Source organism: Oncorhynchus gorbuscha, linkage group LG17 (genome assembly GCF_021184085.1).
Source record: "Oncorhynchus gorbuscha isolate QuinsamMale2020 ecotype Even-year linkage group LG17, OgorEven_v1.0, whole genome shotgun sequence".
Lineage (NCBI taxonomy): Eukaryota > Metazoa > Chordata > Actinopteri > Salmoniformes > Salmonidae > Oncorhynchus > Oncorhynchus gorbuscha.
In genome coordinates, this window is record NC_060189.1 from 55,544,841 (window position 1) to 55,561,111 (window position 16,271).

At 47.2% G+C, this 16,271-nt stretch overlaps 1 protein-coding gene across 1 annotated transcript in view; it reads left to right on the plus strand.

Annotated features, from left to right (window-relative positions):
* The first annotated feature begins 912 nt into the window (after positions 1–912).
* Positions 913–16,271, plus strand: part of LOC124001443 (extensin-like) — a 32,590-nt gene continuing 17,231 nt past the window's right edge. The window contains exon 1 of the mRNA XM_046308175.1: positions 913–1,215. Coding sequence (XP_046164131.1) covers positions 913–1,215 — 303 coding nt within the window. The remainder of the gene's footprint in view (positions 1,216–16,271) is intronic.

The window sequence follows — 16,271 nt, forward strand, 5'->3', positions numbered from 1 at the left end:
AGAGCTTGGTAAGAATCGCAACACATCACCGCTCTTTCTTGTGCATGTAGTGTAGCTTGTTAAGAGACAAGAAGGCTTGAGTAATCACATCACATTTGTGCGATATTAATGCACTATCTCTCCGGCTTTAATTAAAAGATAAACACAACACATGTTGTTCAAGGTGCTTAACAAGAGGCTTCATTTCAGCAGTAGGAGGGTTCCCACTGGTTGAATCAATGTTGTTTCCATTAAAATTAAATTACATTGAACCAATGTGGAATAGACGTAGAAATTATGTCTGTGCCCGGTGGGTTTTCACCCTCTTGCTACTTCAAAATGTTAGAAAACGGATTAGTTTCTCATTAGACTGTAGCACCAACTCCCTGCTGGTTGGAAAACGTAATATGGAGAGGAACTGTACTCCCCTGTAAGGTTAAACATGTGCTCTCAACATCCTAAGAAATGTTTATTTCTAAAGGGAGTCCATTATAGAAATTATGACTCCTGCACAAGATATTACATCTGTAGTGTGTACGTTGTTTATTGTGTATTTCTAAAGAGTACTTTATGGAAATGTAAAGGAAAAGTATTAATTAGTTCCTCCGGTCTGATACAAGAATATGTGTAATATATACAGTACAAGTCAAAAGTTTGGACACCTACTCATTCCAGGGTTTTTCTTTATGTTGACTATATTGTAGTGATAATGAAGACATCAAAACTATGAAATAACACATGGAATCACTACAGACGCTGGAAGACGGGAAGCAAGTACAGCGTCTGGACAAGAGAAACAAAACAACATCAATGTAGACACAGGGATGAAACTGAGGAAGTGACAGATATAGGGGAGGCAATCAATGATGTGATAGAGTCCAGGTGAGTCCGATGAAGTGATGGTGGACGAAACGTTGGGGACAGGTGTGCGTAATGATGGGCAGCCTGGCGCCAGAGAGGTGGAGCGGGGGCAAACGTGACAGTACCCCTTCTAGGGGCGCCACCTGGGGTCCTACCTGGGCGAGCCCGACGAGCCCGGCCGATGCTTGTGAGCCTCATGAGCAAGCTGAGGCATGGGAGCCCGACGAGCCACCTGGGGCATCTCCGGTTGCTCCGGCAGCAGCACCCAGACCCGACGTCACCAACAAAAAACTCCCTGATGCTTCCAATTGTGGTGTCTGCATTCTGAAACGGTTCTGTAACTACAGACGCTGGAAGACAGGAAGCAAGTACAGGGTGAGGATTTACTAATAAATAGACATGAAACTAAACAAGAACAGTGTCTGGACAAGAGAAACAAAACAACATCAATGTAGACACAGGAATGAAACTGAGGAAGTGACAGATATAGGGGAGGCAATCAATGACATAATGGAGTCCAATTAAGTTCGACAAGGCGCTGGTGCGCGTAACGGTGCTGACAGGTGTGCGTAATGATGGGCAGACTAGCGCCCTCGAACACCAGAGAGGGGGAGCAGAAGCAGATGTGATAGCATTTGAGCCAATAAGTTGTGCTGTGACAAGGTAGGGGTGGTTTAGAGAAGATAGCCCTATTGGGTAAAAAACCAAGTCCATATTATGGCTAAAATAAGCAAAGAGAAACGACAGTCCATCATTATTTTAAGACATGAAGGTCAGTCAATCCGGAAAATTTCAAGAACTGACCTTGCCTTCACAGTCACCCAACCTCAACCCAATTGAGATGGTTTGGGATGAGTTGGACTGGAGAGTGAAGGAAAAGCAGCCAACAAGTGCTCAGCATATGTGGGAACTCCTTCAAGACTGTTGGAAAAGTATTCCAGGTGAAGCTGGTTGAGAGAATGGTAACTCTAATGAACTTATCCTCATGCAGCAGAGGTAACTCTGGTTCTTCCTTTCCTGTGGCGATCCTCGTGAGAGCCAGTTGATGATGAACATTGACCTTGATGGTTTTTGCGACTGCACATTTGTTTTGCATTGACTGACCTTCATGTCTTAAAGTAGTGATGGACTTTCGTTTCTCTTTGCTTATTTGAGCTGTTTTTGCCATAATATGGACTTGGTCTTTTACCAAATAGGGCTGTCTCTGTATTCCGCCCCTACCTTGTCACAACACAACTATTTGGCTTAATTACATTAAGAAGGAAAGAAATTCCACAAATGAACTTTTAACAAGGCACACCTGTTAATTTAAATCCATTCCAGGGGACTACCCCATGAAGCTGGTTGAGAGAATGCCAAGAGTGTGCCAAGCTGTCATCAAGGCAAAGGGTGGCTACTTTGAAGAATATAAAATATATATAAATTACAACACTTTTTTGGTTACTACATGTTTCCATATGTGTTATTTCATAGTGTTGTTGTCTTATTCTACTATTATAGAAAATGGTAAAAATAAAGAAAACCCCTTGAATGAGTAGGTGTGTCCCAAGTCTTGACTGTTACTGCACGTTTACTGTCCCTTGTTCCATGTCCTGCTACTGTGCTTTTTTCAGAAGGTAACATTGGGTCAGCAAAGGTCAATATTGATTGATTCATAGATGATTATTGATTTGTGAGGTCTCAGTGCCTTGTGTTTCCTATGGCTACCATGCGTTATTACTGGAAAAAATGATTGACGCCTCAATTGTTTTGTAATTCCTTGATAAACATTGGACAAACTATGCCTTTCTAATAACGGTGGAACAAGACTGTGTGATGCCACTAAATCGTAGGTGTTTTTCTATTTGACCCGTGCAGATTGTCTGGCTGTGCCTATGTCTGCACAAAAGCACCGTGAGCGGTTGAAAAGTGTGAGTTTTGCAAAAGATAATTACAAATAAAATCATTTGTGACACCCTGTGTTTTTTCCAGAACAAGTCTTGCTTTTCTCTATGTAGGTCTAATGACTCTCCCACCGTCTCCCAGAATGAAAACATTATCCCCTGTTTTCATGTTCATTGATTGAGTGTCAAGCAATTTGTTATTTCGAGGTGAGGTCAGAAGACCGAAGGTAGACATTTCAATTGGAAGAATGAATCGCTAAGAAGACAAAAGCTTTTGCAAATAGACCAGTTGCTCAAATTGACTGTAGAAAGTAAGAGGGCGGCGAAGGCCGTCTGCAGTGGAAACCCAAACGCAGGTCTGTGATAAAGAGAACTCACTGTAGACTAAGTGGCTGTACAACTGCACCCCGACATCGGACTAGATGCTAAACAAGATAAAATAACTGCCTGCAAAGAGCTACTTCATAACTAAGTGGCCTGAAGTAGTAGTGGCGGTTGTAGTACAAATTATTTGGGGGGCTTTTTGGCTGACTGCCTGAAAGTGTGTGGAAGATGATTTGGATTTGGCTTCTAATGTAATGAAATGAACTGTAATGGATACAAAATCAATATGACCCAATTGCTCCACCAGTGAAACAAGCTGAATCCATTTATTTGGAATAGGAAGATGTACCTTGAGGAAAAAAAGACCACTGCGCCATTCCAATGCTTTTTGTGGTACAAAACTTGTTGGAGAGAAGCCACAGTAGAGAACAGCTTGGTGTGTAATCTGTCACACTATTCCACGTAGGATCTCCAACCGTTTGGATCTGAGTACTACTGAACATGGTAGATGACATGGACGAGCTAGATGATGGATCACTAACATATTCTAAACAGGTGTTTGATATTATGATAAATCACCTACTGTAACATGATAAATCATGATATGATAATGGCAAATATTTCACTCATCATAATGGGAAATTGGATTGATTACTAACATATTCTAAAGATTATGATAAACTACATAGTGGAACTTGCATGATAAGGAAGCCACTCATCACATTGTGAATTTTACATGACTATATCCACAGCTCCTCATTTCACTTTCTAAATGAGATGATTAGATGTTCTTTTTAAGACTGGTTATTAATATAAGTCATATCACTAATCTTGTCATTATGATGTTGATCAGAGAGAGTGATTAAGATCCTGCATAATTATCATGTTTCTTTACTCTCCAATTAATATGTATTATATATTGTAATTATATTATACATTAATATGTATAACACCTAATGGTTATAGTATATCTGAGGTTGATTGCAGTTGATATGGCAAATATATCAGGGCACAAGGCGAGACCCAGATGCAGACAGAGGAGGCAGATGGTTGGAGTCTTAGAGTTTTATTGATCCAAAAAGGAGTAGGTAAGAGAAAGGTCAAAACAGGCAAAAGGTCAAAACCAGTTCAGAGTTCGGGAGGTACAGAGTGGCATGCAGGCTCGAGGTCAAGGCAGGCAGAATGGTCAGGCATGCGGGTATAGAGTCCAGAAACAGGCAAGGGTCAAAACCGGGAGGACAAGCAAAAAGAGAATAGAGGAGGCAGGCGCATGGGACAAACACGCTGGTTGACTTGGACATACAAGACAAACTGACACACAGAGACAGGAAACACAGGGATAAATACACTGGCACAGAGAGACAGGAAACACAGGGATAAATACACTGGCACAGAGAGACAGGAAACTCAGGGATAAATACACTGGCCCAGAGAGACAGGAAACTCAGGGATAAATACACTGGCACAGAGAGACAGGAAACTCAGGGATAAATACACTGGCCCAGAGAGACAGGAAACTCAGGGATAAATACACTGGCACAGAGAGACAGGAAACTCAGGGATAAATACACTGGCACAGAGAGACAGGAAACTCAGGGATAAATACACTGGCACAGAGAGACAGGAAACTCAGGGATAAATACACTGGCACAGAGAGACAGGAAACTCAGGGATAAATACACTGGCACAGAGAGACAGGAAACTCAGGGATAAATACACTGGCACAGAGAGACTGTCATGTTTTGTCATTAATTATCATGTCTTGTCCCTGTGCTTCCCCTTCTATTCGTTTCCCTCTGCTGGTCTTATTAGGTTCTTTCCCTCTTTCTATCCCTCTCTCTCCCCCTCCCTCTCTCACTCTCTCGCTCTCTCTTCTCTCTATCGTTCCGTTCCTGCTCCCAGCTGTTCCTATTCCCCTAATCAATCATTTAGTCTTCCCACACCTGTTCCCGATCCTTTTCCCTGATTAGAGTCCCTATTTCTCTCCTTGTTTTCCGTACCTGCCCTGTCGGATCCTTGTCTATATTCACCGTGCTGTGTCTATGTTTTGCCCTGTCGTGTCGTGTTTCCCTCAGATGCTGCGTGGTGAGCAGGTGTCTGAGTCTGCTAGGTTCAAGTGCCTTCCCGAGGCAACCTGCAGTTCTTGATCAAGTCTCCAGTCTGTTCTCGTCTTTACGAGTAGTATTATGCCTTTTGTTTTGTTAAGTATCTTACTGGATTAAACTCTGTTTTGCTCCAAGTCGCTTTTGGCTCCTCATTCACCTGCATAACAGAAGGATCCGACCAAGGAATGGACCCAGCGACTACAGAGGCTCGTAACACTGCCGTCAAGATCCAAGGAGCCATGCTCGGCAGACACGAGCAGGAATTGTCTGCTGCTCGCCATGCCGTGGAGAACCTGGCCGCTCAGGTTTCCGACCTCTCTGGACAGTTCCAGAGTCTTCGTCTCGTGCCACCTGTTACTTCCTGGCCTGCCGAGCCTCCGGAACCTAGGGTTAATAACCCACCTTGCTACTCCGGGCAGCCCACGGAGTGCCGCTCCTTTCTCACCCAGTGTGATATTGTGTTCTCTCTCCAACCCAACACATACTCTAGCGAGAGAGCTCGGGTTGCTTACGTCATTTCACTCCTTACTGGCCGGGCCCGAGAGTGGGGCACAGCTATCTGGGAGGCAAGGGCTGATTGTTCTAACAATTACCAGAACTTTAAAGAGGAGATGATTCGGGTTTTTGACCGTTCAGTTTTTGGTGGGGAGGCTTCTAGGGCCCTGGCTTCCCTATGCCAAGGTGATCGATCCATAACGGATTACTCTATAGAGTTTCGTACTCTTGCTGCCTCTAGTGACTGGAACGAGCCGGCGATGCTCGCTCGTTTTCTGGAGGGACTCCACACAGTGGTCAAAGATGAGATTCTCTCTCGGGAGGTTCCTTCCAGTGTGGACTCTTTGATTGCTCTCGCCATCCGCATAGAACGACGGGTAGATCTTCGTCACCAAGCTCGTGGAAGAGAGCTCGCGTCAACGGTGTTTCCCTGCTCCGCATCGCAACCATCTCCCTCCTCTGGCTCAGAGACTGAGCCCATGCAGCTGGGAGGTATTCGCATCTCGACCAAGGAGAGGGAACGGAGGATCACCAACCGCCTGTGCCTCTATTGCGGATTTGATGGACATTTTGTCAATTCATGTCCAGTAAAAGGCCAGAGCTCATCAGTAAGCGGAGGGCTACTGGTGAGCGCTACTACTCAGGTCTCTTCATCTAGATCCTGTACTACTATGTCGGTCCATCTACGCTGGACCGGTTCGGGTGCTACATGCAGTGCCTTGATTGACTCTGGGGCTGAGGGTTGTTTCATGGACGAAGCATGGGTTCGGAAACATAACATTCCTTTCAGACAGTTAGACAAGCCTACGCCCATGTTTGCCTTAGATGGTAGTCATCTTCCCAGTATCAGATTTGAAACACTACCTTTAACTCTCACAGTATCTGGTAACCACAGTGAGACTATTTCTTTTTTGATTTTTCGTTCACCTTTTACACCTGTTGTTTTGGGTCATCCCTGGCTAGTATGTCATAATCCTTCTATTAATTGGTCTTGTAATTCTATCCTATCCTGGAACGTATCTTGTCATGTGAAGTGCTTAATGTCTGCCATCCCTCCCATTTCTTCTGTCCCCACTTCTCAGGAGGAACCTGGCGATTTGACAGGAGTGCCGGAGGAATATCATGATCTGCGCACGGTCTTCAGTCGGTCCCGAGCCAACTCCCTTCCTCCTCACCGGTCGTATGATTGTAGTATTGATCTCCTTCCGGGGACCACTCCTCCTCGGGGTAGACTATACTCTCTGTCGGCTCCCGAACGTAAGGCTCTCGAGGATTATTTATCTGTGTCTCTTGACGCCGGTACCATAGTGCCTTCTTCCTCTCCGGCCGGGGCGGGGTTCTTTTTGTTAAGAAGAAGGACGGTACTCTGCGCCCCTGCGTGGATTATCGAGGGCTGAATGACATAACGGTTAAGAATCGTTATCCGCTTCCCCTTATGTCATCAGCCTTCGAGATTCTGCAGGGAGCCAGGTGCTTTACTAAGTTGGACCTTCGTAACGCTTACCATCTCGTGCGCATCAGAGAGGGGGACGAGTGGAAAACGGCGTTTAACACTCCGTTAGGGCATTTTGAGTACCGGGTTCTGCCGTTTGGTCTCGCCAATGCGCCAGCTGTTTTTCAGGCATTAGTTAATGATGTTCTGAGAGACATGCTGAACATCTTTGTTTTTGTCTATCTTGACGATATCCTGATTTTTTCACCGTCACTCGAGATTCATGTTCAGCACGTTCGACGTGTTCTACAGCGCCTTTTAGAGAATTGTCTCTACGTAAAGGCTGAGAAGTGCTCTTTTCATGTCTCCTCCGTTACTTTTCTCGGTTCCGTTATTTCCGCTGAAGGCATTCAGATGGATTCCGCTAAGGTCCAAGCTGTCAGTGATTGGCCCGTTCCAAGGTCACGTGTCGAGTTGCAGCGCTTTTTAGGTTTCGCTAATTTCTATCGGCGTTTCATTCGTAATTTCGGTCAAGTTGCTGCCCCTCTCACAGCTCTTACTTCTGTCAAGACGTGTTTTAAGTGGTCCGGTTCCGCCCAGGGAGCTTTTGATCTTCTAAAAGAACGTTTTACGTCCGCTCCTATCCTCGTTACTCCTGACGTCACTAGACAATTCATTGTCGAGGTTGACGCTTCAGAGGTAGGCGTGGGAGCCATTCTTTCCCAGCGCTTCCAGTCTGACGATAAGGTTCATCCTTGCGCTTATTTTTCATCGCCTGTCGCCATCTGAGCGCAACTATGATGTGGGTAACCGTGAACTGCTCGCCATCCGCTTAGCCCTAGGCGAATGGCGACAGTGGTTGGAGGGGGCGACCGTTCCTTTTGTCGTTTGGACAGACCATAAGAACCTTGAGTACATCCGTTCTGCCAAACGACTTAATGCCCGTCAAGCTCGTTGGGCGTTGTTTTTGCTCGTTTCGAGTTTGTGATTTCTTACCGTCCGGGTAGCAAAAACACCAAGCCTGATGCCTTATCCCGTCTGTTTAGTTCTTCTGTGGCTTCTACTGATCCCGAGGGGATTCTTCCTTATGGGCGTGTTGTCGGGTTAACAGTCTGGGGAATTGAAAGACAGGTTAAGCAAGCACTCACGCACACTGCGTCGCCGCGCGCTTGTCCTAGTAACCTCCTTTTCGTTCCTGTTTCCACTCGTCTGGCTGTTCTTCAGTGGGCTCACTCTGCCAAGTTAGCTGGTCATCCCGGTGTTCGAGGCACTCTTGCGTCTATTCGCCAGCGCTTTTGGTGGCCGACTCAGGAGCGTGACACGCGCCGTTTCGTGGCTGCTTGTTCGGACTGCGCGCAGACTAAGTCGGGTAACTCTCCTCCTGCCGGTCGTCTCAGACCGCTCCCCATTCCTTCTCGACCATGGTCTCACATCGCCCTAGACTTCATTACCGGTCTGCCTTTGTCTGCGGGGAAGACTGTGATTCTTACGGTTGTCGATAGGTTCTCTAAGGCGGCACATTTCATTCCCCTCGCTAAACTTCCTTCCGCTAAGGAGACGGCACAAATCATCATCGAGAATGTGTTCAGAATTCATGGCCTCCCGTTAGACGCCGTTTCAGACAGAGGTCCGCAATTCACGTCACAGTTTTGGAGGGAGTTCTGTCGTTTGATTGGTGCGTCCGTCAGTCTCTCTTCCGGGTTTCATCCCCAGTCTAACGGTCAAGCAGAGAGGGCCAATCAGACGATTGGTCGCATACTACGCAGCCTTTCTTTCAGAAACCCTGCGTCTTGGGCAGAACAGCTCCCCTGGGCAGAATACGCTCACAACTCGCTTCCTTCGTCTGCTACCGGGTTATCTCCGTTTCAGAGTAGTCTGGGTTACCAGCCTCCTCTGTTCTCATCCCAGCTTGCCGAGTCCAGCGTTCCCTCCGCTCAAGCGTTTGTCCAACGTTGTGAGCGCACCTGGAGGAGGGTGAGGTCTGCACTTTGCCGCTACAGGGCACAGACTGTGAGAGCCGCCAATAAACGCAGGATTAAGAGTCCAAGGTATTGTTGCGGCCAGAGAGTGTGGCTTTCCACTCGCAACCTTCCTCTTACGACAGCTTCTCGTAAGTTGACTCCGCGGTTCATTGGTCCGTTCCGTGTCTCCCAGGTCGTCAATCCTGTCGCTGTGCGACTGCTTCTTCCGCGACATCTTCGTCGCGTCCATCCTGTCTTCCATGTCTCCTGTGTCAAGCCCTTTCTTCGCACCCCCGTTCGTCTTCCCTCCCCCCTCCCGTCCTTGTCGAGAGCGCACCTATTTACAAGGTACGTAAGATCATGGACATGCGTTCTCGGGGACGGGGTCACCAATACTTAGTGGATTGGGAGGGTTACGGTCCTGAGGAGAGGAGTTGGGTTCCGTCTCGGGACGTGCTGGACCGTTCGCTTATTGATGATTTCCTCCGTTGCCGCCAGGGTTCCTCCTCGAGTGCGCCAGGAGGCGCTCGGTGAGTGGGGGGTACTGTCATGTTTTGTCATTAATTATCATGTCTTGTCCCTGTGCTTCCCCTTCTATTTGTTTCCCTCTGCTGGTCTTATTAGGTTCTTTCCCTCTTTCTATCCCTCTCTCTCCCCTCCCTCTCTCACTCTCTCGCTCTCTCTTCTCTCTATCGTTCCGTTCCTGCTCCCAGCTGTTCCTATTCCCCTAATCAATCATTTAGTCTTCCCACACCTGTTCCCGATCCTTTTCCCTGATTAGAGTCCCTATTTCTCTCCTTGTTTTCCGTACCTGCCCTGTCGGATCCTTGTCTATATTCACCGTGCTGTGTCTATGTTTTGCCCTGTCGTGTCGTGTTTCCCTCAGATGCTGCGTGGTGAGCAGGTGTCTGAGTCTGCTAGGTTCAAGTGCCTTCCCGAGGCAACCTGCAGTTCTTGATCAAGTCTCCAGTCTGTTCTCGTCTTTACGAGTAGTATTATGCCTTTTGTTTTGTTAAGTATCTTACTGGATTAAACTCTGTTTTCGCCAAGTCGCTTTTGGGTCCTCATTCACCTGCATAACAGAGACAGGAAACTCAGGGATAAATACACTGGCACAGAGAGACAGGAAACTCAGGGATAAATACACTGGCACAGAGAGACAGGAAACTCAGGGATAAATACACTGGCACAGAGAGACAGGAAACACAGGGATAAATACACTGGCACAGGGAACACAGGGATAAATACACTGGCACAGAGAGACAGGAAACTCAGGGATAAATACACTGGGGGCAACAAGACGAACTGGCACAGAGAGACAGGAAACACAGGGATGAATACACTGGCCCAGAGAGACAGGAAACTCAGGGATAAATACACTGGCACAGAGAGACAGGAAACTCAGGGATAAATACACTGGCCCAGAGAGACAGGAAACTCAGGGATAAATACACTGGCACAGAGAGACAGGAAACTCAGGGATAAATACACTGGCACAGAGAGACAGGAAACTCAGGGATAAATACACTGGCACAGAGAGACAGGAAACTCAGGGATAAATACACTGGCACAGAGAGACAGGAAACTCAGGGATAAATACACTGGCACAGAGAGACAGGAAACTCAGGGATAAATACACTGGCACAGAGAGACAGGAAACACAGGGATAAATACACTGGCACAGGGAACACAGGGATAAATACACTGGCACAGAGAGACAGGAAACTCAGGGATAAATACACTGGCACAGAGAGACAGGAAACTCAGGGATAAATACACTGGCACAGAGAGACAGGAAAAACAGGGATTAATACACTGGCACAGAGAGACAAGAAACACAGGGATACATACACTGGCACAGAGAGACAAGAAACTCAGGGATAAATACACTGGCACAGAGAGACAGGAAAAACAGGGATTAATACACTGGCACAGAGAGACAAGAAACACAGGGATACATACACTGGCACAGAGAGACAAGAAACACAGGGATACCTACACTGGCCCAGAGAAACCGGAAACTCAGGGATAAATACACTGGCACAGAGAGACAGGAAACACAGGGATAAATACACTGGCACAGAGAGACAGGAAACACAGGGATAAATACACTGGCACAGAGAGACAGGAAACACAGGGATAAATACACTGGCACAGAGAGACAGGAAACACAGGGATAAATACACTGGCACAGAGAGACAGGAAAAACAGGGATTAATACACTGGCACAGAGAGACAAGAAACACAGGGATACATACACTGGCCCAGAGAGACAGGAAACACAGGGATAAATACAGTGGGGAAAACAAGTGACACCTGGAGGGGGTGGAGACAATAACAAGGACAGGTGAAACAGATCAGGGTGTGACAAAATATAAAGTTGGCTGTAATGAAATGAAGTTCTGAAACAGTTGACAGTGACAGAGTGGTTTTGATTCCAGGGTTATTTCCACCTGGGAAAATAAGGTTTGTTCTCACATGGAGCAGAGTTATCCATGAGTCATTATCCTAAACTCCATAGGATGTTCATCACTCAAATATAGGACAGAAGACAAGCCAACTTGAAAGATGTTAAATCAGTAGGAACATTACATTTCATTCAGTACAGCTTAATATGAGCCTCTGTCTTTCCATTTTGCATTTAAGATATCAAAGACTAGTATGACTTTTAGAGGTACAAAAGCCATTAAAACTGTGTTTCTGATTATGACAAATGATGGACGGCAGAATTATGGATAACTGGCGCTCTATCATCTTTTCATAAAGTGGAATGTTATGAAGACTTCAAAGAATTTAGGACATAAATCATTACAACTGCCGTACATTTTCATAAACATCAGAGATGCAGCCAAAAAGGAGAAGTTACTAAACTCTTAAAACAAGATGAACTTTTTTTAAATGTTGGCTAGGATCACAGTATGTCTTTGCAGTGCACGCCTTGATAGACTGCAAATATTGATCAAATCCTCCTCTCCATACCCAGAGATCCAATGTTCTAGGCTCTAACCCCTGCATGGTAAGCAACCTGGTCTCAGAGCATTTTCTATTATTCTGTACGTAAATCCGTGTCTCTCCATTTAGTATAATATGTTACATATTAATATGTATGGTATGTATTAATTTGTGGATGTCCATATGTTACGATGTACAATTCGTATTATATGTTGCGAATTACCAAAACGTACAATATCTTACTCATTTGCAAAATCTATGATATGTTATGAATTTTTGCTAGGGGTTAGGTTTAAGTTTAGAAGTTAGATTAAAGTTAGGGTTAGTTGAAAGTGTTAAGGTTAGGGTTAGGGGAAGGGTTAACTAACAAGTAGGTCGTTTAAAGGTTGTTAATTAGCTAAAATACTGTTGTCTGTGATGAGAGATTTGAAATCGCAACCTTTGGGTTGCTAAACGTTTGCATTATACGCCCACCCATCCATCCTGACCATTGCCTTAACTAAATGTGTGAGTCTCCTGTATTTACATGTACTATGTTAGTCTATGACCAGGCTTTGGTAAGATGACTGAACTCTGTATACAGTGCATTTGGAAAGTATTCAGAACACTTGACACTTGACACTTGAATCAGAACGGTGTAGATGGCTCAACCCTGTATAGACATTTAAGACATTTACATTTAAGTCATTTAGCAGACGCTCTTATCCAGAGCGACTTACAAATTGGTGCATTCACCTTATGACATCCAGTGGAACAGTCACTTTACAATAGTGCATCTAAATCTTAAAGGGGGGGGTGAGAAGGATTACTTTATCCTATCCTAGGTATTCCTTAAAGAGGTGGGGTTTCAGGTGTCTCCGGAAGGTGGTGATTGACTCCGCTGTCCTGGCGTCGTGAGGGAGTTTGTTCCACCATTGGGGGGCCAGAGCAGCGAACAGTTTTGACTGGGCTGAGCGGGAACTGTACTTCCTCAGTGGTAGGGAGGCGAGCAGGCCAGAGGTGGATGAACGCAGTGCCCTTGTTTGGGTGTAGGGCCTGATCAGAGCCTGGAGGTACTGAGGTGCCGCTCCCCTCACAGCTCCGTAGGCAAGCACCATGGTCTTGTAGCGGATGCGAGCTTCAACTGGAAGCCAGTGGAGAGAGCGGAGGAGCGGGGTGACGTGAGAGAACTTGGGAAGGTTGAACACCAGACGGGCTGCGCCGTTCTGGATGAGTTGTAGGGGTTTAATGGCACAGGCAGGGAGCCCAGCCAACAGCGAGTTGCAGTAATCCAGACGGGAGATGACAAGTGCCTGGATTAGGACCTGCGCCGCTTCCTGTGTGAGGCAGGGTCGTACTCTGCGGATGTTGTAGAGCATGAACCTACAGGAACGGGCCACCGCCTTGATGTTAGTTGAGAACGACAGGGTGTTGTCCAGGATCACGCCAAGGTTCTTAGCGCTCTGGGAGGAGGACACAATGGAGTTGTCAACCGTGATGGCGAGATCATGGAACGGGCAGTCCCTCCCCGGGAGGAAGAGCAGCTCCGTCTTGCCGAGGTTCAGCTTGAGGTGGTGATCCGTCATCCACACTGATATGTCTGCCAGACATGCAGAGATGCGATTCGCCACCTGGTCATCAGAAGGGGGAAAGGAGAAGATTAATTGTGTGTCGTCTGCATAGCAATGATAGGAGAGACCATGTGAGGTTATGACAGAGCCAAGTGACTTGGTGTATAGCGAGAATATGAGAGGGCCTAGATCAGAGCCCTGGGGGACACCAGTGGTGAGAGCGTGTGGTGAGGAGACAGATTCTCGCCACGCCACCTGGTAGGAGCGACCTGTCAGGTAGGACGCAATCCAAGCGTGGGCCGCGCCGGAGATGCCCAACTCGGAGAGGGTGGAGAGGAGGATCTGATGGTTCACAGTATCGAAGGCAGCCGATAGGTCTAGAAGAATGAGAGCAGAGGAGAGAGAGTTAGCTTTAGCGGTGCGGAGCGCCTCCGTGATACAGAGAAGAGCAGTCTCAGTTGAATAACTAGTCTTGAAACCTGACTGATTTGGATCAAGAAGGTCATTCTGAGAGAGATAGCGGGAGAGCTGGCCAAGGACGGCACGTTCAAGAGTTTTGGAGAGAAAAGAAAGAAGGGATACTGGTCTGTAGTTGTTGACATCGGAGGGATCGAGTGTAGGTTTTTTCAGAAGGGGTGCAACTCTCGCTCTCTTGAAGACGGAAGGGACGTAGCCAGCGGTCAGGGTTGAGTTGATGAGCGAGGTGAGGTAAGGGAGAAGGTCTCCGGAAATGGTCTGGAGAAGAGAGGAGGGGATAGGGTCAAGCGGGCAGGTTGTTGGGCGGCAGGCCGTCACAAGACGCGAGATTTCATCTGGAGAGAGAGGGGAGAAAGAGGTCAGAGCACAGGTTAGGGCAGTGTGAGCAGAACCAGCGGTGTCGTTTGACTTAGCAAACGAGGATCGGATGTCGTCGACCTTCTTTTCAAAATGGTTGACGAAGTCATCTGCAGAGAGGGAGGAGGGGGAGGGGGAGGAGGATTCAGGAGGGAGGAGAAGGTGGCAAAGAGCTTCCTAGGGTTAGAGGCAGAAGCTTGGAATTTAGAGTGGTAGAAAGTGGCTTTAGCAGCAGAGACAGAAGAGGAAAATGTAGAGAGGAGGGAGCGAAAGGATGCCAGGTCCGCAGGGAGGCGAGTTTTCCTCCATTTCCGCTCGGCTGCCCGGAGCCCTGTTCTGTGAGCTCGCAATGAGTCGTCGAGCCACGGAGCGGGAGGGGAGGACCGAGCCGGCCTGGAGGATAGGGGGCATAGAGAGTCAAAGGATGCAGAAAGGGAGGAGAGGAGGGTTGAGGAGGCAGAATCAGGAGATAGGTTGGAGAAGGTTTGAGCAGAGGGAAGAGATGATAGGATGGAAGAGGAGAGAGTAGCGGGGGAGAGAGAGCGAAGGTTGGGATGGCGCGATACCATCCGAGTAGGGGCAGTGTGGGAAGTGTTGGATGAGAGCGAGAGGGAAAAGGATACAAGGTAGTGGTCGGAGACTTGGAGGGGAGTTGCAATGAGGTTAGTGGAAGAACAGCATCTAGTAAAGATGAGGTCGAGCGTATTGCCTGCCTTGTGAGTAGGGGGGGAAGGTGAGAGGGTGAGGTCAAAAGAGGAGAGGAGTGGAAAGAAGGAGGCAGAGAGGAATGAGTCAAAGGTAGATGTGGGGAGGTTAAAGTCGCCCAGAACTGTGAGAGGTGAGCCGTCCTCAGGAAAGGAGCTTATCAAGGCATCAAGCTCATTGATGAACTCTCAGAGGGAACCTGGAGGGCGATAAATGATAAGGATGTTAAGCTTGAAAGGGCTGGTAACTGTGACAGCATGGAATTCAAAGGAGGCGATAGACAGATGGGTAAGGGGAGAAAGAGAGAATGACCACTTGGGAGAGATGAGGATCCCGGTGCCACCACCCCGCTGACCAGAAGCTCTCGGGGTGTGCGAGAACACGTGGGCGGACGAAGAGAGAGCAGTAGGAGTGGCAGTGTTATCTGTGGTGATCCATGTTTCCGTCAGTGCCAAGAAGTCGAGGGACTGGAGGGAGGCATAGGCTGAGATGAACTCTGCCTTGTTGGCCGCAGATCGGCAGTTCCAGAGGCTACCGGAGACCTGGAACTCCACGCGGGTCGTGCGCGCTGGGACCACCAGATTAGGGTGGCCGCGGCCACGCGGTGTGGAGCGTTTGTATGGTCTGTGCAGAGAGGAGAGAACAGGGATAGACAGACACATAGTTGACAGGCTACAGAAGAGGCTACGCTAATGCAAAGGAGATTGGAATGACAAGTGGACTACACGTCTCGAATGTTCAGAAAGTTAAGCTTACGTAGCAAGAATCTTATTGACTAAAATGATTAAAATGATACAGTACTGCTGAAGTAGGCTAGCTGGCAGTGTATAGAATCAGAACAATGTAGATGGCTCAACCCTGTATAGAATCAGAACAGTGTAGATGGCTGAACCCTGGATAGAATCAGAACAGTGTAGATGGCTGAACCCTGTATAGAATCAGAACAGTGTAGATGGCTGAACTCTGTATAGAATCAGAACAGTGTAGATGGCTGAACTCTGTATAGAATCAGAACAGTGTAGATGGCTGAACTCTGTATAGAATCAGAACAGTGTAGATGGCTGAACCCTGTATAGAATCAGAACAGTGTAGATGGCTGAACCCTGTATAGAATCAGAACAGTGTAGATGGCTGAACTCTGTATAGAATCAGAACAGTGTAGATGGCTGAACCCTGTATAGAATCAAAAC